The sequence below is a fragment of the Alosa sapidissima genome, chromosome 15 (assembly GCF_018492685.1).
Source record: "Alosa sapidissima isolate fAloSap1 chromosome 15, fAloSap1.pri, whole genome shotgun sequence".
Classification (NCBI taxonomy): domain Eukaryota; kingdom Metazoa; phylum Chordata; class Actinopteri; order Clupeiformes; family Clupeidae; genus Alosa; species Alosa sapidissima.
This window is the reverse complement of record NC_055971.1, coordinates 18977508-19002686: the sequence shown is the minus strand read 5'-3', so window position 1 is coordinate 19002686 and position 25179 is coordinate 18977508. Positions and strand designations below refer to the sequence as shown.

General features: G+C 40.9%; 4 protein-coding genes across 6 annotated transcripts in view; 1 reads left to right on the top strand and 3 right to left on the bottom strand.

The window, feature by feature from the left end:
- Positions 1 to 3135: 3135 nt before the first annotated feature.
- On the top strand, positions 3136 to 7623 carry LOC121684498 (T-cell surface glycoprotein CD3 epsilon chain-like). The gene is made up of 5 exons (XM_042064564.1): positions 3136 to 3351; positions 3578 to 3799; positions 4026 to 4160; positions 6487 to 6548; positions 6674 to 7623. The coding sequence occupies exons 1-5, from the start codon at positions 3273 to 3275 to the stop codon at positions 6731 to 6733; spliced, it is 558 nt and encodes a 185-aa protein (XP_041920498.1). The 5' UTR covers positions 3136 to 3272; the 3' UTR covers positions 6734 to 7623.
- Positions 7624 to 8222: 599 nt separating this feature from the next.
- LOC121684497 (T-cell surface glycoprotein CD3 gamma chain-like) lies at positions 8223 to 12477 on the bottom strand. The gene is made up of 6 exons (XM_042064563.1): positions 12336 to 12477; positions 11428 to 11501; positions 10639 to 10860; positions 10149 to 10289; positions 9841 to 9893; positions 8223 to 9711 (listed from the first exon to the last, which is right to left on the bottom strand). Exons 2-6 carry the CDS (start codon positions 11477 to 11479, stop codon positions 9655 to 9657), a joined length of 525 nt encoding a protein of 174 aa, XP_041920497.1. The 5' UTR covers positions 11480 to 11501; positions 12336 to 12477; the 3' UTR covers positions 8223 to 9654.
- A 2198-nt stretch (positions 12478 to 14675) lies between these two features.
- LOC121683869 (transmembrane protein 25) lies at positions 14676 to 21607 on the bottom strand. Of its 3 annotated transcripts, none has more exons than XM_042063715.1 (9): positions 20948 to 21607; positions 19158 to 19277; positions 18625 to 18978; positions 18074 to 18364; positions 17319 to 17444; positions 16984 to 17017; positions 16634 to 16737; positions 16098 to 16184; positions 14676 to 15807 (listed from the first exon to the last, which is right to left on the bottom strand). In XM_042063715.1, the coding sequence occupies exons 2-9, from the start codon at positions 19237 to 19239 to the stop codon at positions 15734 to 15736; spliced, it is 1152 nt and encodes a 383-aa protein (XP_041919649.1). In that variant the 5' UTR covers positions 19240 to 19277; positions 20948 to 21607; the 3' UTR covers positions 14676 to 15733. The 3 variants fall into 3 exon arrangements, with proteins under 3 accessions (XP_041919649.1, XP_041919651.1, XP_041919650.1); XM_042063717.1 differs by having other exon boundaries at positions 18625 to 18972; XM_042063716.1 differs by having other exon boundaries at positions 20973 to 21607.
- A 3382-nt stretch (positions 21608 to 24989) lies between these two features.
- sik3 (SIK family kinase 3) overlaps positions 24990 to 25179 on the bottom strand; it is a 38234-nt gene continuing 38044 nt past the window's right edge. The window contains exon 26 of the mRNA XM_042063904.1: positions 24990 to 25088. The gene's annotated coding sequence lies outside the window, so the exon portion shown is untranslated. The remainder of the gene's footprint in view (positions 25089 to 25179) is intronic.

Sequence of the window (25179 nt, the reverse complement as noted above, 5' to 3'; positions counted from 1 at the left end):
CTTGCGTTTTAGGAAATAAAGTATCAAAACAACATCAAACCCATATTTACATGTCAGCAACATTAACGTTATTAGCCTATAAGCCTAAGAGTTTTGACTCTCCCTGTGCGCAAATTTTCTGTAAAATATGGACACGTTATAGACTTCTCCTGCCCATTGCAGTGTGCGTTTCAATGCCTGTGTTTCATGAACTGAATTCTTAAAAGAATAGGCTGGACAAAAGGATACACAATTAGGCAACACATTTGTATTTGATTTATTTGCTGACGTTCATGTGGCTCTACAGACACTTCAGGTAGGGGTGGCCACAGCCTAACCTCAGTGGAACGTTTGTAAAACCTAACCACGATACTTTGAAGGCCTACTAAATGGCTTGGGCAACGGTAGCATGATAACATGGTAGCCAGATAACATGAACAGCTATGTTAAAGGAGAATTCCGGTGTGATATTGACCTAAAGTGTGTTGAAACATGATACCGAGTGTGAACGTATGTCTCATAGCCCATCTCGGCTTGTCCCCTGCACTCCAAAATCTGGCGCTAGTTAGCCGATGCTACCAACAGCTTTTTCAATGGTGGTGCTTCGGCATCGGGCTAGCCATGCAAATAAATCACTGTTTTACACCATTTACAAGGCTCAATGTATCTCCACACTTAATTGGTAGACTTCCGAGGGCCCTGACATTTAAAACGAGACATTGAGAACTTTGAAAAAGCACTGGTAGTTTACTTAAAGCGTTTCTCCCGCTGCCAGCTGTTGCTGCACCGACAGACGGCACCGGCCAATCAAGCCAATCTACGGACGGCACCAACCAATCACATTACGGTTTTACTTCAAGTCATTTGCATAGCTACCGTCGGGAACACCCACTGGAATGCGTTGACGGAACGCTTGCGTTGCCCGTGATGTCCCTTTGAAAATCGGAGGTTCACAGGCCACTGTGGCCTTGTTGCCCATTTCTTTCTATATTCTGCTTTGCATCCGACTAGCGATTTTTATTTAGCCTATGGCCTGATTAAGCTAGCATTCACAACGCAAATTAATTTAGCCTATGTCTTTTACTCAGTGGAGAATGTAACAGTGCACGGCAAGAAAGAAAGTGCGTCCAAATTCACGCATTCTTTGCTGAAATAGCCTATACTCCGATAGCCTACTCTTCACAAAGATATTACATGTATCACATCACACGAAAGAGCTTTTTCTCAGCTTTTAAACGATGTTGGCCGCAAGTTGTGGTAAACGGTTCGCGAGAAAAGTAACTTTAATTTATCATGTTATTCTGCGCCCATCTCCCTACCCATTCATCTCGGTGGAATACTTCACGAATTCTTCCCGAACACATGACAAACCATATATTAGAAGAAACAGCAGACCTTACCGAACAAAAAGGTGTAAAGCATTCCCCTGTACAGTTAGCCAATCCAGAGTAATCCGGTTTTACATTTGCAGCAATGTCTAAATGCATGTCTCCAACTTTGGGCTTCAGGTTTCACAGTGTGTTTAAATTGTCCATTGTGACTAAGAGTTTGTCAAAGTAGCCTTAATGATGACAAAATGCTAAGCATGCATGTAGACTATTTGAGTTTTCTTAAAGCTGAACTGTGCATTAATTGTTCAATACATGATTTCATAACAGGCCACATAGAAAATAAATGTTAAATATAGCCTAGATATCTGTAAATATTAAAATCAGGTCTATGATTAACAGTTCTATGTAATATGTCATGTTTGCTATTAGATACGGGTTTTAAGGTGAAAAGTAAGGCATTTGTAGGTGAAAGTGAGGGGGGGGGGGGTGTATTCATTGTGCCCACCCCAAATTTCTATTTGCCCCCCCAATCTGAGCAGCCTAGATCCGGGCCTGGCGTCAAGACACATTTGAGTTTTACATCTGAGAACTAATAGCCTAGAAATCTAGACGCGCCCCTAGTGGCAGCAAATTACATTTGCCAGGGCTAGAGAACTAAGATTTCCAGCATAGAACTCAAATAGAACGCTTATGAGCGCTCATGCAATGTGTGCGTCCCTGGAGCAAGTGAAACTGGAGGTAACGTGGGCTAGAAGCAACAATAGTTTAAACAACAACGTGGCTTCCTGTAACTATCAATGGAAAAAGCATGGAAACTGCTAATCATAATCTTTAAATTGACATTAATTAAGCTGGCTATATGCAACACAATTTAGTTATTTATAATTTGGCCTGATTGTTTTATTTTCCTATCCCACAACCCCCACATTTTTAAAAAGCTTGATAAGCCTCTGGGACTACCTTATGCTGAGGGACCTCACCTCACTCAGCTGCCTGCTCCCTTCATCTGGGACTCTGCAAATCGTTCAGTGTTTTTTGTTTCAGATTGTTTTTGAAGCTGTTTATTTTTTGTGTGTTGAGATGATGAGAATGGATCGAATAAGAGACATGACCTGATGGGCTAGGCCTTTTTACACTAAACTAACATTTAGGATTATTTATGCTCTTGAACAAACCTCTTTTTGTGAACTTGCTGACCCATCTTAACACAAAATAATTTAGACAAACACAAGGGATGTTATCAATAACTATTTTCGTGTTTGTGGAGATCAGTCATGTGTTCTGCAAGTAAATTGTTTGGCTGTATGACATGCCTTGACCCATTAGTAAATTTTTGTCCACTAGATGGAGCAAATGTACAGCACATTCTCTATGGCACAATTGTGCAATAAAGAGATTGTAGCAAGTAGCAACATATTAGACCTTTTTTATTTTCAAGTGTCCCTGGTCTGTGTCTATATTGTCTTGCTACATACTGGCAACAACATGATGCCAGATTTGGTAGGACACTGTGTCTATACCGAGCTTATAGCCTATATTGTTATCATTATCACCAAAAAAGAACTAACTGATATGCAGAAACGTAATGAAGAAAATGTATTTAAATGCAAATTTAGATGTAATTGAGGTATAATAACAATAATAATAAACATGCCATCTTGACACCATGGTGAGGTGTATACTAAAATAAAATGTACTTGCCCTTTTTAATGTATGCAAATGAATTCACTAAATATGTGAATAGCATGGCTCAATGTAGCATGCATCTATGGCAGTCGGAACACTCAGAGACTGATACTGTCCCCTCCCACAGGAAGAAGAGGAGGAAGCCAGAGAGCTCATCAGTGTGAGAAGTTAATCTAGTGGCGAAGAATTTATTTCCGACCTCCAATACTAAATGTAACATAGTAAAATTGAGAAACTACTTAATAACCTTTTCAAAGAAGAATAGCCTTGTCCATTATGTTCAAGATGAAAAATCATATTTTCAATAATATTTTCTTTCTTTTCGTCATGGTTGGTGTCACAGCAGGAGACAAAGGTACAAACCATTTTCAATAGATTTTACTTCTGCCTGTTTTTTATGATGTTTTATTATAGCCTACTGTAAATGTGTACTATTCAATGAAGTTCTTTATTCATAATGATATTTCCACAACAGTAAAGTATGCATGAATGTACGTGTTCATAATTTCAAAATCCCTGTTGTATGTCCTGTGTCATTTGTACTAGATGTTACAGAAAAGTGCTTTTTATGTTTTCCCTAGGATCCGTGTCTTTTTCTGGAAAGAATGTTACTGTCCATTGTCTGCCTATGGAAAACCCTGACAACGGTGACTTTAGCACCGTCACCCATGTAAAGCATTCTGACACGATCACCGATGTTCAAGATTTCTCAGAAGAGTATATGATATCGAAAGCCAATGGTTATTCCTGCCAGCAGAAAGACACTGGAACAACAAGTGTAAAGTTCTACATCAAAGCTAAAGGTACACAATTTGCCCATTAGGAATTTCTCTTTTTTTTTTTACGCATGTTGACAAAACTAGAGTTATGTCAGAACTGTTCATATGCACATGCTTTCACAGTCACCTCTGAATATTTTTAACTGAATTCCTTGATTTAATGTACTCAAGTATCTTACAGTATGACTGTTACCAATGTGGTCAACTTTACCAGTTAGATTTGACTAATTTTTAATTCCATCCCCAACAGTGTGTGACTATTGCTACGAACTAGATCCTTACGTCGTTGCAGCTGTCATCTGTGCCGATCTGCTGATCACTGGAGGCATCATCCTCCTCGTGTACGCCTATGGCCAGAGGAAGTCAGGCCCTGCACCCCCCAAATGTAAGGCCACAACCACAGTCAAAACAAACATTCAGTGCAGACTCCAGTTGTATGGTACTGTATAGCCAATGGCCTCTCAGGGTTCTTCCCCAGAAGGTAACATTTTGTGACTGTAACAGTAAAGGTGTGTTCAACACAGTTCAGTTTTCATAGATAACAACCATCTGCATTATAGTTTAGAGTACCCATATACAGTTAAGAACAAAATTATTCATACCCCTGGCAAATATTTATTTAATGTTGATTTTCTCTTTATTAATATGTTTGGTCTGATTGAAAATGACAATGCCACATGCCAAAAGGTTGCAAGACAATGTGGTAGAAACATGGAATCAGAAAAAGAAGCGTTTTCATCTTTTTTTTAAATTTTTATGATAAATGGTGTATCCAAAAGTATTCATACCCTTTTAAATAATCAATGGAGACATCTTTATTTGCCATCACAGCTTTTGAAATGGTTCTTATAATACCTACCGTGTCTCCACAATGATTCTGGACAGAGGTTTTTAGACAGCTGGCTGGGCCACTCTAAAATGTTGAAATTGTTCTCTGTTAACCATTTCTGCCTTGTTTGGCTGTATGTTTTGGATCATTGTGTGGTTTAATGGTCCAATGCCGCCTATTGGCAGGTCTCTCGACAGACTGCCTGATCTTTTCCTCCAAAAATCTTAATGTAGCCCCTTGTTTTAGTGTTACCATTTACTTTGAGTAGTAAATTAGTTAATTGCTAAAGTAATTGCTGAATGAGCTACACTGTTGTACAAATTAGTTGGGGGTTGTGTCAAGAAGGGCACAGGGTCCAGTTCTCCAAAATGCAAAGAAAATTGGGGTTTGTAACAGCAAAACAGCCCAGAGATGTGTTTTTACTCCTGAAGAGTAAAGACTACCCCCATGATACCAGTGACCCACTTAATAAGGGATTTAAAGGAGAAAGAAATAGACATAAGTTCAATAACTCTTTATTTTAGCAAACATATATTAGCCATTAAATTAGATCTTCCAATGCTAATTTTTTAATTGTACCCAAACTGTTCCACAAGCAAGTGGAGAACCTGCTTTTATCCATTATGCCCCAAAGCTATGGAACACCCTGCCTCTGTGCATCAAACAGGCGAGTTCAGTGAATATCTTTAAAAAAGACCTGAAAGCACACCTGTATAAGAGAGCCTTTAGTTAACTCAACTTTTCTTGTAGACTACTTACATACTATGAGAGCTGCAGCCAGCCAGAAGCAGATGGGCTCACCCTATTAAGTCATGTTCTGCTCAAGGTTTCTTCCTGGAATATGGGAGTTTTCCTTGCCACCGTTGCCAAATGGCATGCTTGTAGGGGGTTAAAGGTTAAGGCTGCCGGTCATTGTGTTTCTTTAACGTCTGTATAAAGTCATACAATCACAACACATACTAAGATCATACTAAGACTAATCGCTTAGAGTCCACATCAAGCCTATATATATATACTACTGAGTATTTCTGATATGTTGCTGATTGGATCATAAATGGCCACAGCAACGAAGAGGAATAACTGATTCTTTCCTAATATTGTGTTACATGTTCGTTTCTATATTTCTGATATGTTGCTGATTGGATCATAAACGGTCACAGTAACGAAGAGGAATGACTGATTCTTTTTAAAAAATAAAAAAAAACAATATTATTGTGTTACATGTTCCAAATGTAAAGCACTTTGAGCTGCAATTCTGTGTATGAACGGTGCTATACAAATAAAGCTTATTATAATAATTCATAACTAATATGTATGTATTAGTGCTCAATAAGGTCATTAAGCGTCATTACACATTTATTTGGTCTCTATTCATCAAGTTCTTAGGTGAACTGAATTATTCTTGGTAAATCCTGAATAAGCGACGAGTTGGTCTTAATCTAAGGTTATTACTAGTAGGATCAAAATAGAAAATGTATAGCCTTCTAATACATTGTCTTAATATGTTATTATTCTGTCACAATAACTCACATATTTAGTGAATTAGAAGTTTATAAACGTTTTATTTGCGATCCATACTCTATACCAGTAACCTTTGAGATCAAGATCAACTGGTTGCTTATTAAGGATTTACCAAGAATAAATGACCTATTGATTAAGAATAAGAACTTGTTGAATAAAGACCAAATAAATGTGCAATGGTGCTTAATACAGAGCACTAATACGTACACATATTAATTATGTATTAATGGCTAACATGTGTTCGCTAAAATAAAGTTACCATAAGTTCCATGTCTGTTCTCAGACACTTATTTGAATTAATTTGCACAATGTTGTTCCGACATTTCAAATTGTCAAAACGCTTGTTTTTTTATGATCACAGCCTCCAATGCACGGAACCCTGCTGGCTCCGGTGGTCCGCCGGTGCCCAGTCCAGACTATCAGGTACTTTACATCATCTTTACATGTTTCGCTTTGTCCACATACATGCAATGAATATATATGTGATATATTTTAAACACACATTAACAGGTACTGTGCTTTGTGTTTGTCTTTTTCATCTGTGGCAGCCTCTCAGTGATTTCACCCGCAACAGGGATACTTATGCTACAGTGAATAAAACTGGCTAAAGTGTCAAAAATCCTTCTCTAAGGAGCTGTCTCCATCAAGAGTTTTACTCAGATCATCACAGTTGTTCCTTTTTCTGTGATAACCAATGGATTTGTACAGAGCCCGGGAGGTGTCATTGCAAGATATTTTTGTATATCGAGAGAATGAGCGCTCATTTTACTTAATTGTGGTCTCATTTTAGATTGTGTGCACAATTTAGTATATTGTGTGCTCGTCTTACAACATAGTGCGCTCGTTTTACTAAATTGTGTGCTCAATTTAGTAAATCAAATTAAAATTGGACCACAATTTATTGAAACAAGCGCACTATTTAGTTAAACATGCCCGATTGAGACCACAATCTAGTAAACTGAGCACACAATTTAGTAAAATGAGTGCATGTTTTCTGGAGATACACAAAAAACATCTTGCAGTAACACCTCCAGGGTTTCATAGATTTGTAACACAACTGTCAGGTATTAGTTACTTATTTGTACTTATTTGTATCATTCAGGTTATGGATTGTGTTGAGGTTTTGCAGTTTACAAAATGCAGTATTTTTAATGTGTTTTCTTCTGTGTGTTTTTTCAAACCGCAACATATGGTCTTTTTCTTATTTCCTACTAATCTACTTTTTCTTAAACAACTGTATGTCACCTTTTCCTTTCACACTTTACATAGCTGTTTTGCCAAAACATTACCATGGATAGTAGAGGTTTAGAGTTTCACATCCTTATGATTAATAGGTTTTTACTGCAGATGACGCTTATGAGACAAGTGGAGACAAAACCAAGACCTTTCTCTTTGTCATACACAGTGGAAACAATGTCATCAATTCGACAACAGCGTAGTGTTTTCTGTATATATCATCATCTTTATAATATGGAATAAACAATGCCGTTTCTCTTTACTTCCTTTGTACTTCATTTAAGGCACAGTTGAGACAAATTTGTTCCAACACAAATATGAGGTTATGTTATGATTCTAGAAATGTTGAAGAAACCTGGCTCTCCATCACTGACTGACATTCATTTAGAATTGAATTAGGGTTGCATGCTGTATAACAGGCACAATTTTCCAGTTAAAGAAAACTCTAAGAGGTTGATTAGCTGTGGTTCAATAGCTAAATATGTTTGTGGTTTTGTGAGCGAGAGGGGCACGATAAAGCGAAAGAAGTGGTTCAACTCAACGTCTCGTGTTCACCTTGAGCTCACAGCGTATACGTGGGAGTGTGGAGACCAGGGTGCGCACACACACACACACACACACACACACACACACACACACACACACACAATGAAAACTGCACAGGAAGTTGGTTGAGTGTTTGAACATTGCATGCTTGCAATAAGTTGAGTATCAAAGGGGAACCTCAGTAAAGTTGAGTAGAGATGGAACTAGCAAAGCTAATCTGTGACATAAAATCACTTATATCTTCTCCTCTGCAAGGAAAGTACAGAATATGTCTGCAAATGGCATACATTAGATAAAATCAGTAGATGATCATCATGATGAGCTAAATGACTTTAATTCTTCAAGAACAAATCTGACACACACATTAAACAGTGACAAAAACAAAGTTCTATAGAACACACAACTGCAGGAAAATATTCAAGAATGTCATTTGTACATTACACAACATTCCTTTACATTGAGAGAAAATGAGACAGCTCCAATGCATTGAGTAATCTAAAGGAACAAATGGCACGTTATTGGTTATTTGAACTTCCAACAGGTGGGTAGAAATGTCTCCAATTGTGAAAATCTTGAGTCACAATTTCCCCTTCCATTTTGCAAGCCATCAACTTTTAACAGGCAAGTCATATTTGCAAATAATTCATAAAAGCTACTAAAGTTTCTCCTTTACCACTGGTAGGCTATAGCATTCAGATGTGTGTCTTAATAAAAAATAAACATAAGGAATGAATGACGTTTGTTTTCATATAATATTATGCTATTACACATTTAGGAAATCTAAGCGATCTAATGTGTAATGCCATGTAATTAAGAGTACATTTTACTCCTCAATAAATTAAGTATTAGACAGTACCTATGCATCGCTAATGTAAAAAAAGTGGGACTCTTATTCTTCAGTTAAGATACAGCCGTACAAAACATGACAATATGTGCTAAACAACAGTATAAATGCACTCTGCACTCTTGTAACTTAATACAGTTGAAATACAGCCATACAGAACATGAGAATATGTACTGCACTCTTGTATCTTAATATACAGCTAAATTAATAAATGCAGGCGAAATAGACAGAATAAATGCAAAAGGGAAACATTGTTTCACTCAGTTATTATGAGGAAAATAGTCAATTCATGGATCCCACACTGTCACACATACAAATTTGTGCTGAACAATATATTGCTGTTGCGCTTGCTGTTGCTGACAATATGTACTGAAAAACAGTGTAAATGCACTCTTGTAACTTAATACAGTTGAAATACAGCCATACAGAACATGAGAATATGTGTGGAACAACAGAAGAATGTGCAATACGGAAACGTTATTATGAGGAAAACAGTCAATTCATTAGGCAGTAAACTGGATCCCACACTGTTACACATATGAATTTGTGCAAGATATACCTTTTTGGAAGCATTGAGAAATGACCAAGAAAATTTAACTTGCATTTACAGTCTAGTTTGTTTGTTTGTGCAATTGGTTTCAACATGTTTTTTTTTTTTTTTTTTAAAAAAGCACTGTTATCTATATCTATATGCAATTATTGTTGAATATATGTACGTATCAAATATCGCTTGAATTTTCCATGAAAGAGAAAATAGGCTAATGTACCCTGGCAGACAGACAGACTATTCATATATGGTGTATGTGAATTGTTGGTGTTCAGTGAGATTGAATCCAGAGGATAAATTATATTGTTTGTCATTTTCTTTTGCGTTGACAAGGCTTGGTTGAGGGAACCGAGGGCTCATCTTCTCCTTGTGTGGAGTACATCATAATCATCTCGTCCATGAGGGGCGAGTTGCTGAGAGAACAAAGAAACAACACAAACATAAACAGGTGAAGATACAGACAGATGTGATAGAATGTAATAGAATGTAATAGAAAGTGCAAATAGTAATCTGTGCAGTCCAAGTGAATCAATCTCCCGTACCTGATAAGTTTGATCATTCGAGATCAGGTTCCTTCGGTCAGATTCTTTAGAAGCTGAGACAGTAGGGATGGGAGAGGGTAAGTCATGTTATAAGAAAATATATACTTTTGGTTATGTAATATGTAATAGCGTAACTATGTAATAGTTACGCTTCTAAATGATCATTTGACCTCAGAGTACGAACAGGGTATGTTGTGTTCAAAATGTAAGACCAAACACATTCACATTTGTTCTCATGCAAATAAGTAAAGTCCATGTAACATAATGCATAACTTAAATATGATATCCCTGTACTGTTGTAGACTCACCTTTGTTGCTTGGGAAGCTCGGGCCGTTGGACTGTGTGGAGATGAAGTACACGGCGACTCCGATGAGGATGCTGGCCACAACGTTGCCAACGATGATCCCTGCCAGGGCAGCTGCGTCCAGCTCAATGCAGTTCTCACAGGCTGCAAAGGATTACACAACTAATGAACTCACACATCGCCAATCATACCACATACTACCGTAATTTCCTAACTATTAGCCACGGTTTATACATTGATCTTGCAAAATTTCTTCAGCTATGAGGTTAATACACGGGGGCAGTTAATATGATACTAATATGTTTTAGGTTTTTGTTTAACAGGCATAAAACACTGTCCTGTGGCTTATACACAATGCGGCTAATACACAGGAAATTACTGCACTAAAATATTCCCTGTTGAAAATGGTTTTGTGCTGTATACACAGTCTCAACCAAAAAATTTAAGTATACATTCATCACATGTTATATTATAATTAAATCACAATACTCACTTCGGAATTTAACATGATAAGATCCCAGGGAGTTTTCAGGATCAGTATCTTCTGCTTTAAAACATTCGTATTCCCCAGAACTGTCATCCTGATATGGGAGTTTGAGAGTAGTCCCATTGTGCTCCGTTTGTAAACCGTTCTTGTTAGATATCCATTTATGACCTCCTTTACATGTTAGTTTTATTCCTTCTCCATCTGTTACTGGTGTGATGCTAAATTCTCCTGTAAGACACACAATGTAAGGACATCGGTGGTGCTGTCTCTCACCAAAATGTTAATGTAATAGTAATTTGGCCTATCAGGCTGAACTTTTTTTTGGTTGTCATAATCATTATACTGGCTTTAAATGTATCTAATGAATGAGTTTTATTGAATACAGTGTAGCATAGAGAAAGGGTGGTGGTGGGGGGGGGGGGGTTGTATTTGTGCTGTTTTGCATGCCTTTTGTGCTTTTCTGATTAGAATTTTGGATTTGGTTGTTTCAGCAAGGGTGTATAACCAAAGCAGTAAACTTCATGAATGGACATTGATTAAGGTTTTGAAAAAAAAACAAAAAAACATTTAGCCACAAATGCAATATAGTCAAGGGTATATTCAAGGGTAATAGCTAACACCACTGACTGTGTTTCAGTGTTACTCCTCCTGGAAATATTATTTTCACAGAGGTAGGCTATTTATTCACTTCATTGTTTACATACATTGTCTTAACTTCTTTGTCTTGCTCAGCTCTACACCCCTGGTTTTCATAAACATTTTCATAGCTTACATGGCAGATACAACTGGTCTTACCTTTAACTGTACTAATCAGAAGGACACCCAAAGAGAAAAAAATCACCCTCATTCTGTGTTTCTGCCCTTTTTTGCTGAAAATAGGAATACATACAATAGCAGCACAATTATTATTACATTATATTGTTCACAGCTCAACACACACTGGCTGAACAGCACACTGATCTAAACAACAGGCACATATTAAAACAAGCCGCCATGTTCCCTGTCATTGTATCCATTTTGTAGGGGAGTGATGTAGACACCGTCTTGACATATTCAACAGCTGCGGTTCAGATGTATTCACATTATTAATTCTAAACTATCCAATACTAAATAATTATCTTTGATTACTTTTAGACAATTGTATCCAAACAACTGCCTGACAATGTCTAACTTGTTTACTTATTTTCATTGTTTACATTACTTGTACTGCTGCATTTATCCTACGGTCAGAATACTGCATTTACATGCAGTTTTCTAAATTGTTATTTTGCTCATCACTATTTGATATGCTTGGCTCACAGAGTTTTTAAATTAGTTTTAGTTTTATTAGTCTGACACAGAGGCATCAACTCATAATTGTGTCAAACGTTTCAACATTAGAAGACAGTCCTAGAGACTTTCCGTATATGTGGAAGCCATTTTACAACCATACAAGTTTATGGTTGATTATGAAATTACATTGTTCCAGAATATACATAGCCTACAGAATATCCCCAATACATCATAAAAGTTTGTCCAACATAGTTCAACATAGTTATTGAGTATTAGGCAATGATTATATATTTCTTTTTTGACATTAATCAATAGACAACCAATTTATCAAAATAATAGAAAATAACTTAATATATGTTCTTTCATGTAAAATGATGCCACATATGCCATTTGTATATATATATGTATTTGTATATACAAATAAAACTCACTTTTTGGTCCAGTGTTGGGTTGAAACCGTACTTGACTGGATGCTCCACAGAAGCTCCTGGGTCTGCTGCTCTGACTCTGAGAGGAAGTGTATGCGGGTGATGCCTCAGTGTGTGTGTGTATGTGTGTGCGTGTGTGTGTGTGTGTCTGTCTAATGTGTCATCATATGTTCGTTTATATCTCCATCTCTTTATGTGTGTGTGTGTGTGTGTGTTGAAATGAAATTTGTCATCATGTCATGTTTGTCTTTTTCAGTCAGCAGACAAGTTCCATGTCTTTATGCAGTGAACATTTACACTCCATGATGTGTTCTTCTCTAGCTGAGAGTAGGTGTTTTGAGTGACCTGACAGACTTTTTCCACAGTAGTTTTCACATTTGATGAGCACTTCGTGTTTAGCTGAGAGTTAAATATGCTTTTGTTACAAGGTGATAATCACCTGATCACAATTATACTTATGTGTTAAAGGATAACCCTTCAGAGTCTTCTGAGTTGAATCTTCATCTCAGTATTCTCTACTCTCTACTTCCATGCCTAGTGTAAGAGTTGGTGACGGGCCTGGTAGTAGTTTACTGGGTGCAGTGCAGATCCAGACTTTTGCTCCAGAAAGAAAAACAAGCTCATCTCCTCACCAACAGCTTCCTGCAAGATAACTGTAGACCACAGCAGCGCCTGTGACCCACTAGTAGCACCTGTATAAGCATCTTTCTCTCAGAAACACACACACACACACTTGAGAACAAGTGTGCAATTGAGCACCCACACAACACACATGCCACAGAAGTTGGTGCTGTAAACAAGAAGGCAACACAGCACTGTGTCAGCATAGTTGCATTACAAAACAATACTGTGAGTGACATGATCTTTCCAACCAGGAAGGGATGAGCCCATGCAGGTATTTAATTAACTAGTTGTGAGGGAAAGCAACCTTTTTTTACCGGTAATGTTTTTATCCAAGCCATACAGATTTTGATCATTCAAGCTCTTGTCACAGTGGAGGATTTTAATATAGCTATCAAACTGTCCACTCTTTTCCAATTCACTGTGACATTTTTAAAATGGATGCCACTTAAAAATGTACTACACATTTACAGTTTTTTCTGAATGCTTAAACACAACCGCGATTCTTATAGCACAATTTGTAAAACTATTAATGCTTATAGCAAAACCACTTACTGAGTTCGCAAAACTAAAAGCACAAACACTGCTTTGCACTCAGTTTGCAATTTTGTAACACACACTTTACACAACTGTAGGCACTATCCACTGCACAGCACTCTTTTTGCGGAACTGTAAACACAACTCACTGCGTTACACTCAATTTCCAAATGATTAACACACTCCTCACAAATCTATACACATGTATGGCTATTATTTACACTATTTTGCCAACTCTCTGGCACACTTTCTCGTGTGAAAACTGTTTTAGATAATTAGTTCACTTTGCAATCAGCCTAAGCACTATAAATAAGCCACAGGTAATGTACAATGGGTACAATGGAGGGAGCAGGAAGAGTGAGAAGAGTAAGAATTAGAGGAGGCCGAAGAACAGGACGTGGAGGTATAGGAGGAAGAAGAGGAGGAAGAGGACGCGGAGGTGAAGAGGATGACAAGGACAAGGAAGTGAAGTTAGAGGAAGAGGACAAGGAGGAGCAAGAGGAGGACGAGGAGGGGGAAGAGGAAGGTCTACATGTGGGGATATTGTCATGTCAGGCCTGGATACGTCATTCCAGAATATTTTTACCGGTGCCTTGGACTAGGACATTGCATGTGATGTAGACGAAATTTTGAGAGAGACGACCCGATGTAGACTGATATGTTTTGTCTCAGTGAAATTGCTATTTTGTGTTTTGACTTGGAAAAACACACTTGTGTTTGATGTGTGTAAATAAACACCAATAGGCTACTTGAAGTTTGGATCCCTGTATGTTTACAGAACTATGACAAAAGTATGACCTCAAACTGACATAGTCTACCTTGTGCACAGAGAAAGCAAAAGCCAGATGTGTTTTTTATTCAGACCATCAGTGTGTAGTTGGCACATTGTGTGCTTATTATTCTGATGGCTTGTGTTTACTGTTTGATACGAAAACATAATTTTTACGAAGGTGTGAAGAGTTAAGCAAGGTGTGTTAGCTTTTGCAAGAGAACTACAATGTTTTGCTGATTGGGTGAAAGGTTTTCCTATTTGTGTGTAGAGTTTTGCAAAAAAAGCCATAGTTACAAAAAATGTGCTTAAGCAATCAGAAAAAACTGTATTAGGTCAATAGTTATTAGATAAAGTGTTTACAAGCGCGTAATGATGCCCCCTGCTGAAGAAAATATAAAACAACAAGCTAAAGATTCTCCCAGTCCTCTTTATTTAGGTTACATACATATAGTAATATACTTATATTATACAACATATGCATATAAATATACATACATACATATACAGTGCACGTACATGTACATATAGAAATACTTATAATTTCAGTCTCTGCTATAGCATTTATATTTTTTTGTACAAATATATCTTTTGGGATTTATTTAACTATAATACTGGACATTCTCTTAGATTGCACAAACTACATTGCATTCCATAGAGCAGCACATAGGCTTCTTGTTTAAGTATGAGTACAGACAGACTGTGAAAGAGGAAGGCAAATGTAATGTCTGTGATCACAGCCCCAAACATACCAGACACTCCCTGGGCAATAGTCAGGGGTATAGAATGGATCTTCCCCGTGACACAGAGGAGAGTCAGACAGTTAGTCCAACACACGAGAACCACATGAAGACTGGACCTCCAACAAGAGTATTGGTCCCTGAAAATGTGTGTGTGTGTTTGTGTGTGTGTTTGTGTTTGTGTTTGTGTGTGTGTGTGTGTGTGTGTGTGTGTGTGTGTGTGTGTGTGTGTGTGTGTGTGTGTGTGTGTGTGTGTGTGTGTGTGTGTTTTATTTTTGCTCTTACTGGCTGTTTATAACCTGTATGACCTACCAGTGAACATCTTCTTCAGGATGCACGTAGTGGGCTCTGTACTGAGATGCGTTCAAATTTGGCAAACAGTGGCGAACTTTCATGGTGAACATGTTTTCTTTGAACAGTTAAATATGAATGACATTAACATTCCATTGTAACATAACGTTAACATTCCATTGTAACAGTAAATGCATTGTTGCCTTCGTCAAACTCATGTCCAGTTCCACTGTATGTTCGTGGAGAACTACCACCTCAGACTGTCTGCGATTGTACGCAAACGTTCGCCGAAAACACTAGGCTAACGGAAAACTGTTTGCAAACGTTCGCCTATGTTTCCGAATTTGAACGCACCTCTGGACAGGAATGAACACTTCATCAGATGAAGAGACTGTGAGGATGAAGACGAGGCGAGGTCAGTCTATTGCTGCTGGAGCTGGACATCAGAGCCAGATCTCTTCACTGCTGACGCTGTTCACCTTGTAGATGTATCCAACCATTGGATATCTGGCAAAACCTGCACACAAACAGATAGGCAGGGAAGTATGAGTGCATGTGAGGATGCACATACTCATACACCCCCCCGCTATACACACACACACACAAACACACAAACATACAACACGGACACACACACACACTCACAAGCACACACACACGCACACACACACACACAAACATAAAAACATACAAACATAACCACACAACACACACACACACACACACACACACACACACACACACACACACACACAGTAGGTGCAATAGTACTTCAGCCTGCAGAGAGCACTCGAGCACTCTCCTCACCTCTGGCTGCATAGGCTTCAGACAGGTCCTCCTCCTCCTCCTCACCCACCTTCTTCTCCCCTGGGTTGGGCTTGTTGTCCTGACGTGCTGCACACACAACACACACACTCAGGGCTACTACTCATAGCATAATCCATTAGTGAGCCATTGCCTGGGTTCATCTGTACATTAACAGGAATACTAATAAGAGTTGCAGACTTGGGACAGTCACTATCACTAATAAATATGGTCTGAAAGCATGTTTTACATATAGGGGTAAAAACAGTGATCAATAGGAGGCAATAGGGCCAATAATAAGGCAAACTCAACATTGCTAGTTTGTTTGCTATTAACTGTTATGTGTAGGCTACCCTAAATGGGAGCGTACCTATGTTCCCCGGGTCCTATGTTCCCCACTTTGTATGGGACCGGGGAACATAGGACCCTAACCCAAACCCCGAGCGGGGAACATAGGACCTGGGGAACATAAGGATGCTGCCCAATTTCTCATTTTGAGCGTCATGTTGAGGCTCCAAGGGTTTGGTCCTGACACGTACCCTTACACAGAGAGCTCATGTCGTTGAGCTGGACGTGCGAGGGCAAAGACATGTTCTCCCGGGGCAGATACACTCCATCAACCGGCACTTTAGATGAGTCCGTGCTGGAACAAACACACGCAGTCAGACAGATTAAGCAAGAAATCATATTCAGACATGGTAAAAGAATAACAATATACCACCTACTACAAATCTCAAAATGATTTAAATGATAAAGTATGGCAAAAGAAAAAATGGCTGACAGTAGTACAGTATATTGATAATTGACAAAAAGAGACAAGAAGTGCTAGGCATGCAGGTAAAGTTGCTTATTCATGCTATAATGTTATATTAATGGTCTGGCAGGTTACCATTTTGTGGATAGCGTTAGCTCCACTGGCTCCTCTGCGGAAGGAAAAAACGAGTATCAAATGTCAGCCAAACTAATCACATGACCACACTATGCATTACCTATGACACCATACATTTCAGTGCTGATGCACCTTTCAGGATTTTAAATGTACCATCAGTGTTTCTTGCCCCAGCCTAATATGCATCTAAACAATGAGCCTTATACTAAAGGCTTTTTATACATGTTTGGATACGAAGAGTGCCTTGGATTTCCTCCTTTTTCAAATGAAAAGGAATATGTTGAAAGGCCTTAAAGAGAGAACTGCACACTACAGAGACGTTTACAGGTTCTCACCCACGTCTTTTCCTTTGTGGAGCAGACAGAGCACTATGAGAGTGAGGATGAGGAGGGTGACGAAGCCGAGGACTCCCCCTGTCACGATGCCCAGCACTGGCACCTCCACGCGGGACTGCAGGAACTCTGGGGAGAGGTGCGCACAGGAGGACAGGATTGTGAGGATGATGGGAAGATACACCCTCGTGCAAGTCAAATAAAACAAAGCACGAGGAAGGAGACCCTCATTTTACTAAAATGCAAAGGCAAATTGTGGCTGTAAGGGGAAAACAAAGCTCAGAGACAATGTTTTTTTTTGTAAGACAGGTGTCACTTGCGCTCAAGCCTTTTCGGTGCTCACAGTCCAGGACCAAAGGGTCAGAGAGACTGGCTGGGCCACTTCAAAGAGACTAAACCCAGGGATGACCAGAGCAGCACTCAGAGAACTTTTTTACTTTTTTATTGTGGTGCACAATCGACTGACGTTTCGACGCACTGCGTCAGTCGATTGTGCACCACAATAAGAAAGTTAAAAAGTTCTCTGAGTGCTCCGGTCATCCCTGGGTTTAATGTTTTTTTTGTTTACTTCTAGAATGTCAAAGCTACCTTCACAAGGCAAGAGAGACACTGTAAAAGGGATTTAAAAGGGGTAGAAAGAGATCAGCACTTCCTCTGGTCTTGGACAGCTATGAACTTGATTCAATTCATTCGCACAGTGTTGCACGGGACATGAAGGAGGCATTTTGCATTTCCGGCAGCTGACAGCGAGGACTGACCGGAGAGAGTGAGGTTGCTCTGTGCAGCGCCCACGCTGTTGTTGGCGTTCACGGACACGTTGCCCGCCAGGCTGCTCTGGGCAACCCGCAGCGTGTGATTGGACAGCCAGGGGTAGCTCTCCGAGTCCAGGATGAGGAAGTCGGAGGTGTTAGCCACCTGCTGGCCGGACTGGTCCACCCAGGTGATGGTGGCAGGGGGGTTGGAGCGCACCAGAGCGAAGAGCACCAAAGAAAGGCCGGGATCGGACGTGTCGCTGTAGTGGGCATTCACTCGCAGAATCTCAGGCTGGACTGGAGGAGGAAGGAAAAGTGAATGCATTACTGATATAATAATCATAACAATAAGAATAATAATAAAAATGTATTATTATTTCCTGTTATCAAATTGACACAGATACTTGCATTCTTATATTGTATTTCAAGACAAAATGACAATACAATGCCTCACATTCACACATTGCAATCAGTGATGTATCTCATCTGACCCCATATTATATGACTTGCCACATCCCTGTTTAGCATCACTGGGAGGTCCAGCATGGTCCACTCACATTGCACATTGAGCACGACCGTGGCGTTGTAGCTCTCCCCACTGGCCGGGTTGGAGGTGGCACAAACCAGCTCTCTGTCCCATCGCCGAGCCTTCAGAGAGAAGGTGCTGTTGCGCCGGGGGTTCTTCCTCTGGACCCACGACTGCCCCGGCACCTTGACCACCAGCCGCTCCGGGCCATCGCTCGCCGGCTGCCTCTGGCGCTGCCCGTTCAGGTACCAGGTGAGCAGGGGCGGGGCTTGAGAGTTCCATCCGTCTGATTGGCAGTTGAACTGCCGCGTGTTGTTCTCCTGCAGGGTGACTGTCGAGCGGCGCTTCCCGTCGATTCGAGGGCCATGTTCAATCGCTCCTGTATCTTAAGAGTGAAATCTTATTTCTCACTTCTACTTCTAATAATACCTACAAACTGTGCAAGATAGATATTGACAAAACAACAGTGTGTTAAGTTAAACTGTTGAGAATAAGCACTGACACCTCCATTGGCAGTACAAAAAATGGAAGGTAATGTGTTGAGAGTTGAGGGTTAAACCTTACCTGTCCATGCCCAGGTAAAGGTGTGCAGGACCAAAACCAAGAGCATAGTGCCTGCTCCTGGCCTACAATCCCCACAATGCATTATACCCCTCACAGGCAATGCCACTCTTCAGCCCACAGCTATTCAAGATGAGTTGGATGGAAAGCATACAAGACAGGTAAGAGACCCTCAAGGTGAAGAGACCTTTTAGAGCAATTGACAGTCACAGAGTACGTAGATTTTTATGGGTAGTTTACAGGTGAACTACTACATGACCACTGTTCTGTGTTTAACTCAGTTAATATAGTGAGTCCTGAAAATAGACCATATGCACCGCCAGCAATGCAGCACAACACAAAAATCTGGGTCAGTCAGCACATTGAAGGCACAGTTGCAGTCTTTGTTGTTGATAATGATTACAAAACCTGCCATAAAGATGTAACTCTGGAGGATCAGAGAAAATGTGAGGAAAATTATTAAAGCTATAAAACTTTAATAAGAGGAACAGAATAACACTAGTGAGACTTCATGTCCTGAGTTCATCCATTATTTTAGGTTTAAAAGTGTTTAAACAAACAAACAAAAAAACATTTGCAACTAGAGGTGTCAAAACAAACATTTCTTGTCTGTGGCACAGAGGGATATGAGGTGCCTCTAACCAACACCACACATAATAGTTGTCTCTGTAACCAACAGGGGATTGGTGAAACATTCTGTTGAGCGTTTGTGCTACAGGAAACCACAATCAGATAAGATCATCTGTGTGAAATTAGCTGACGGCAACAGCCTATACTTCTAGATACTGACACACTCCCTCTCACCAAAAAATGCTTTCGGCTTCTGGGGGTCTTAAAAAATTCAGCGGCTGTCTATGATTTATGTGCAATAAGCAGCTGGGCACCCAGCCAGCACACGCTGACTCGGCCCAGCCCCGGTTAAAATCAAATACACCTTTTTATGAGCAACCTCTCCTTGCACTCATCATCACATGACACTGGTGATGTGGTGGTCTGTGTGAGAGTGTTTGTGTATCTGCGTGAATGAGTGAGTGAGCTGGTGCATTTTTAATGCTCTTCTCCCTGTTTTAAACGTCAGATTAAATCCTGGATCAGGCTGTTTTGCTGCCCATTTTAGAGGGCATCAGCTCTAGAACAGGCACGCAGCTCCAATCCCAATCAGCCTCATTAACAGTTTGCTGAGTGGATGCCTTTGCTCTGGTTCTGATGACAGAGGAAGTGTGGAGTGATGGCTACTGATAGAGGCTAGAGGTAGCTAGCACTGCTCAGGGAGCTAAGGCTAGATCGTGTGCATCACATTTCAGCAGCATAGCGAGCGAGCCAGCGGGTACGATGGGCACGTAGGGAGGCAAGCAGGCATGCATGCCATACGTCCCAGCACACTGCTTACAAATACAGAGCAGCTGGTGCAGAACCACTTGCGCACACACACACACACACACACACACACACACGATCACTGTGACACACTAACAGCTACACGCTCCAGCATTACTCAGTAGTGCAGAGGCTCAGGTTACCTTATCAAATACATCAAGCTAAGCCAGCAATACCCTGCCATAACCGATGAGAGCATCTCTTCAAATACAGATGTTTATGCCACAGCATCCAGGGATGCTATAGCCCACCAAAAATGGCTGGCAAAGCCTCACAATATGCAGTGCACTCTCTCTGTGATCAGGCACAAACACACACACACAAAGGCATACACACATGCACACACACACACAACATACACACACTAAAAGACAGATGCAGAAATAAGCCTCCTGCCTCCTCTCTCCTCTCCTCACCATGTCCGTGATGCTGGTACAGTACCTCGGCACGGACGGCTGCTGAAGGTGAAAGCCAGCCAGCGTTTGATCCATGTATGCTGGGCTACCCGGGAGAGAAGCGTCCCCCTCTGGCTCACACAGGCAAGGGGGGCACTGCTACATACACACACACACACAGAAACAGAGGCAGGCTGAATCTGCAGCAGCGGTTTCCCGCTTACCGGCTGACGCAGGCAGTCATGCTGCCACCACTCTCTGAGTGAACACAGGGAGGGAGGGAGAGGAGAGGAGAGGAGAGGAAAAAATAGACTGAGAGAGAGCAGAAAGAAGACAGGATCAAAGACATACAGAGAGACAAAGAGAATACATTGTGTATTAATGCAGATTCAGCTCCCATTGTTGCCTGTGACTCATGATGGTTGTTTGGGGTTGGTCGGGGTTCTGAGCAGCAGGAAGGCAGGCAGACTGAAGCTCAGGGTCAGGAAGGTGATGGATTAACACACTGAGCTCATCCATCACTTAGCACTCACTCACACATCAGTGGAAAACGATCAGACATCGGCTGCTCTGGCCTGAAAAAGCCTCTGCAGTGCAGCCAAAGATTGTAGAAAGGCGGTGCAGCTTTGGCATAGCTAGGTAGAAGCAGCTGCACACAGAGTTCATTCACTTGTTTTTACAATTGACAGCATGCCTTCACATCTGTATTAAAATAAAAAAAATTGGTTTTGCCATTAAAACATTAGGGCCTATAAAAAAAAAAAAAAGTGAAAAGATGTGAGGAAGAATCCATTTCCTTTGAATGGATGTTTACCAAGAACCCCTCATAGGTAATGGCAGTTCTCTGCTCTGTGCCATGTTCCAAGTACATTTTTCATTGTTCTTTATACACACCTACTGTGTTTGGACATTCCCCTTCATCAAAAACATACGCATAACAGAAAGGCATGCAGGGCCTCCAAGAGTCAAAACATCCTGTGCAATATTGCAAATAACTCTCATCCAATATCTATTCCACATGTGCTGTTCCTTGCGGTCATGCACCCCGGTATGTAAATAAGGCCATTAGACAGGTTTAAGTTTTTAATTATTTCTTTATTTATATATATTTATTTATTCATCTCAGTTTGGTTGGAATTCTTTTTTAATCATCATTGTTGCACTTTAGTATTTTTTGTACTCCAAAGGAAAAAAATAAAACACTAAAAAAAAAAAAAAAAAAAAAAAAAAATGACGATAAAAAAACTTTGGAAAAAAAAGCTGACGACACAAAAATGCCGAGAAGAGGGCTGGTGTACAGAGAGGATGAGAAGGAAAATAAGACGACCTGATGAACAAACAAATGAACAAACAAATAAACAAACAGACGAGTAGAAGAGTGGAGTCTCTCTCTCCCCTCGTCTGCCGCTGTATGGCGTGTACATGGCATGGGGCTGATGCCCAACGCGACTGTGTGTGTGTGTGTGTGTGTGTTTGTGTGATTTCTTTTTTCCGGGAACCATGGAGGATGCTCGTGATACAAGGGGCGCGTTTCACCTCCCCAGCGGCGCAGCACCGCACGTCACGTCATGTCACAAGACACACGGTCCTCACCTCAGCCTCATATCGGCTGGCGACTAAACATACAGTACTGCATGAAGGGAAAGAGAGGGGTGAAGAAGGATGAGGTGGCAGAGGGTAGACGTGGGGTGGGGGTTACTCCCTTTCTTTCCTCTCCCTTGCTTTGGAGTCTTTGATTTGAAATCCTGCAGTCTGGCACTAGAAGGAAGCGTGGGGGGGGGGCAGAGGAGAAACAAGCTGGGAGAGGGGAGAGAGCCGTGATTGTGTCTGGTCCTCCTTGTGTGGGGCAGACTAACAGAGTTCGGCCAACGACCCCCTGACTGATCAGGGGCCGAGAGGAGAGGGAGCGGCAGTTTATAGCAGAGAAAATGGAGGGAGAGACAGAAAAAGAGAGAAAGTGAAGAGCGAGAGAGAGCAAGAGAGTGAGAGAGCAAGAGAGAGAGAGAGGAGGGGGAGGCAAGGGGTTGTGGTGAGATGGGAGCTCCAAAGACACCCTCTCTTGACGCGTTAGTTTAACTGATATGTCTCAGTGTTCACATCGTGCCTCAGTCCAAATGACTCCTAATCCAACGGGCCACAGGACTCCCAGGTCAGCCTGACTCTCGGCTGGGCGTCGAGGACACAAGACGTCAACAACAACGGCAACAACAAGAACAACGACAATGACAACATCAACAAGTGAAATGATAAAAAGCAACTGAAAAACAAAAAAGTAATTACACTCTCCTCTTCAAGTTATCTTTTTTTATATATATATAATAAAGCAATAAGAAACAATCACTTATGACAACAAAAGAGCCTCTCTCAGTCTCCCCTGTCCTCTTTTGGCTAAAAATCTCAATATCCAGGAAATAAAAGACGACATCTCAAGACATCAAAAATTACAAATCAACAACAATATAAAAACAGCCTCCTCGACGCCTTCAAAACAAACACAACAAAATTAAAAAAAAAAAAAAAAAAAAAAAAAAAACCTCTTTGATACAGAAATAACGTTTGCGGTCTTTACATGGCATTGCTGTACAGGAACAGGGGGAGAAAATGTCCAATCAAAACTACCTACAATGCCACAAACGGTCACTGACAAGAGGGTGCAAACAAAGAGAGGAGGAAGAGGAGGAGGAGGAAGAGGAGAGCAGATGGAATGAAGAACATGGATGAAATGAATGAACGAGGCAGTGAGGAAAAGGCGTCTGAAAACAGAAAAGGAGAACTATACAGGATCGAATTACAGGAAAACAAGCGTTACATGGAAAAGAAAAAAAGATAAAAGAAAAGGAAAAATAGTATCTAGAGAGATTGCAGGAACCGAAAGTGCAGAATTACATATGTGATCAGAACAAAACGCTGTCTTTCTTGCAACATAGAACAGTTTTTTCTCCTTTAATAATAATAATAATAATAATAATAATAATCATTCTAATTGTAATAACAATAAAACTTCTTTTACAGAAAACAGTAATAACAATAATGATCATAATTTCTACATGAACATTAGCCATAAAAATGCATCGTTAAAAAAAATTAAGAGAAAGAATGACAACAAGGAGGAAGAGGAAACAGTAGAAGAAAATCAAAGGGGGGAGACAGAGAGAGAGAGGGAGAGAGAGAGAGAGAGAGAGAGAGAGAGAGAGAGAGAGAGAGAGAGAGAGAGAGAGAGAGAGAAAACCAGAGCTGGTTGCTGTCCTGTGCGATCTCCATGTCACTGAGCTCCACTTGGGGGGTTGAGAGTGTCCATTGAGCCCCCCACCACCCACTGCTCACCCCTACCAGCCGCCTGCAGTGGGCTGCTCTGAAAAGGGGGCCTTTAGAGGCTCTGAGATCACAGCCCGCTCCGGAATGATCCACTGGAACACAGTAGGGGGGGTAGGAGAAAAGGAAGTGCACCCAAACCAACCCCTCAACCCCCAGCACAGGCTTATGTGAATACTTTGGGTCTGTGGCTGAATGTGACGCGTCTGTGAGTGTTAAAGCAGGTTTTTTTATGTACTTTGAATGTGCAGTGTTGTGTGAAGTGTTTGTTGAGTGTGTGTGTGTGTGTGTGTGTGTGTGTGTGTGTGTGTGTGTGTGTGTGTGTGTGTGTGTGTTTGTAAAAGTGTCTAAGTGTGTGTAAGACTGTATTATGCCTTAAAACTTGCCATAGCATGTTGCCGTGGCTACAGTTAAGAGAAGGAGCGTGAGGGGAGAGGTGGCTGGTAAGGGATGAGGGGCGGGGCCAAAGAGGGAAGGGGAACAAAAAAAACAGCCAATGGGGTGAAGAGGGACAAGGTAGAAGAAGGGGGGGCAGGGGGTGGGGGGAGCGCCCTGCAGCCTATCCAATCAGATGGAAGAGCAAATGAAAGGACGAGAGCCAATGGCAACGATTGTTTGGTTAATGTACAGAGGAGGTGGGTGAGGGAGGGGGTTGGTGGATTATGCCCCCCGACCCCACCCCCCTTTCAACCCTCCACCCAGATCACTCCCAGCCCCCCCCCTCCCCCACCCCTGCACCCCCCCCCCCCCCAAAGACTGACGGTGCCCCCTCCAGACAGACAATGGCGGTTTGGCATGATGCTGTTCAACACAGGTGGCTGATATGGACCTTTATACACAGCGGACGCCCCTGTAGGAGGAAGAAAGGAGGAAGAGGAGGAGGAAGCACAGGAGAGGTCAGAGGTCAGCACTCTTCCAAGGATGCCTCCTATTCTAACAAC

Coding starts and splice junctions, on each gene's coding strand:
- LOC121684498 (XM_042064564.1), top strand. CDS start 3,273: ATGTTCAAGATGAAAAATCATATTTTCAATAATATTTTCTTTCTTTTC. Junction 3,800..4,025: donor GTTCTACATCAAAGCTAAAG/GTACACAATTTG, acceptor CATCCCCAACAG/TGTGTGACTATTGCTACGAA. Junction 6,549..6,673: donor TGCCCAGTCCAGACTATCAG/GTACTTTACATC, acceptor CATCTGTGGCAG/CCTCTCAGTGATTTCACCCG.
- LOC121684497 (XM_042064563.1), bottom strand. CDS start 11,479: ATGAGGGTGATTTTTTTCTCTTTGGGTGTCCTTCTGATTAGTACAGTT. Junction 10,290..10,638: donor TTATCATGTTAAATTCCGAA/GTGAGTATTGTG, acceptor AATCCTTTGCAG/CCTGTGAGAACTGCATTGAG. Junction 9,894..10,148: donor GAGCTTCCCAAGCAACAAAG/GTGAGTCTACAA, acceptor CTACTGTCTCAG/CTTCTAAAGAATCTGACCGA.
- LOC121683869 (XM_042063715.1), bottom strand. CDS start 19,239: ATGCATTGTGGGGATTGTAGGCCAGGAGCAGGCACTATGCTCTTGGTT. Junction 18,365..18,624: donor GGTCGTGCTCAATGTGCAAT/GTGAGTGGACCA, acceptor TTCCTCCTCCAG/TCCAGCCTGAGATTCTGCGA. Junction 15,808..16,097: donor TGAAGCCTATGCAGCCAGAG/GTGAGGAGAGTG, acceptor GTTTGTGTGCAG/GTTTTGCCAGATATCCAATG.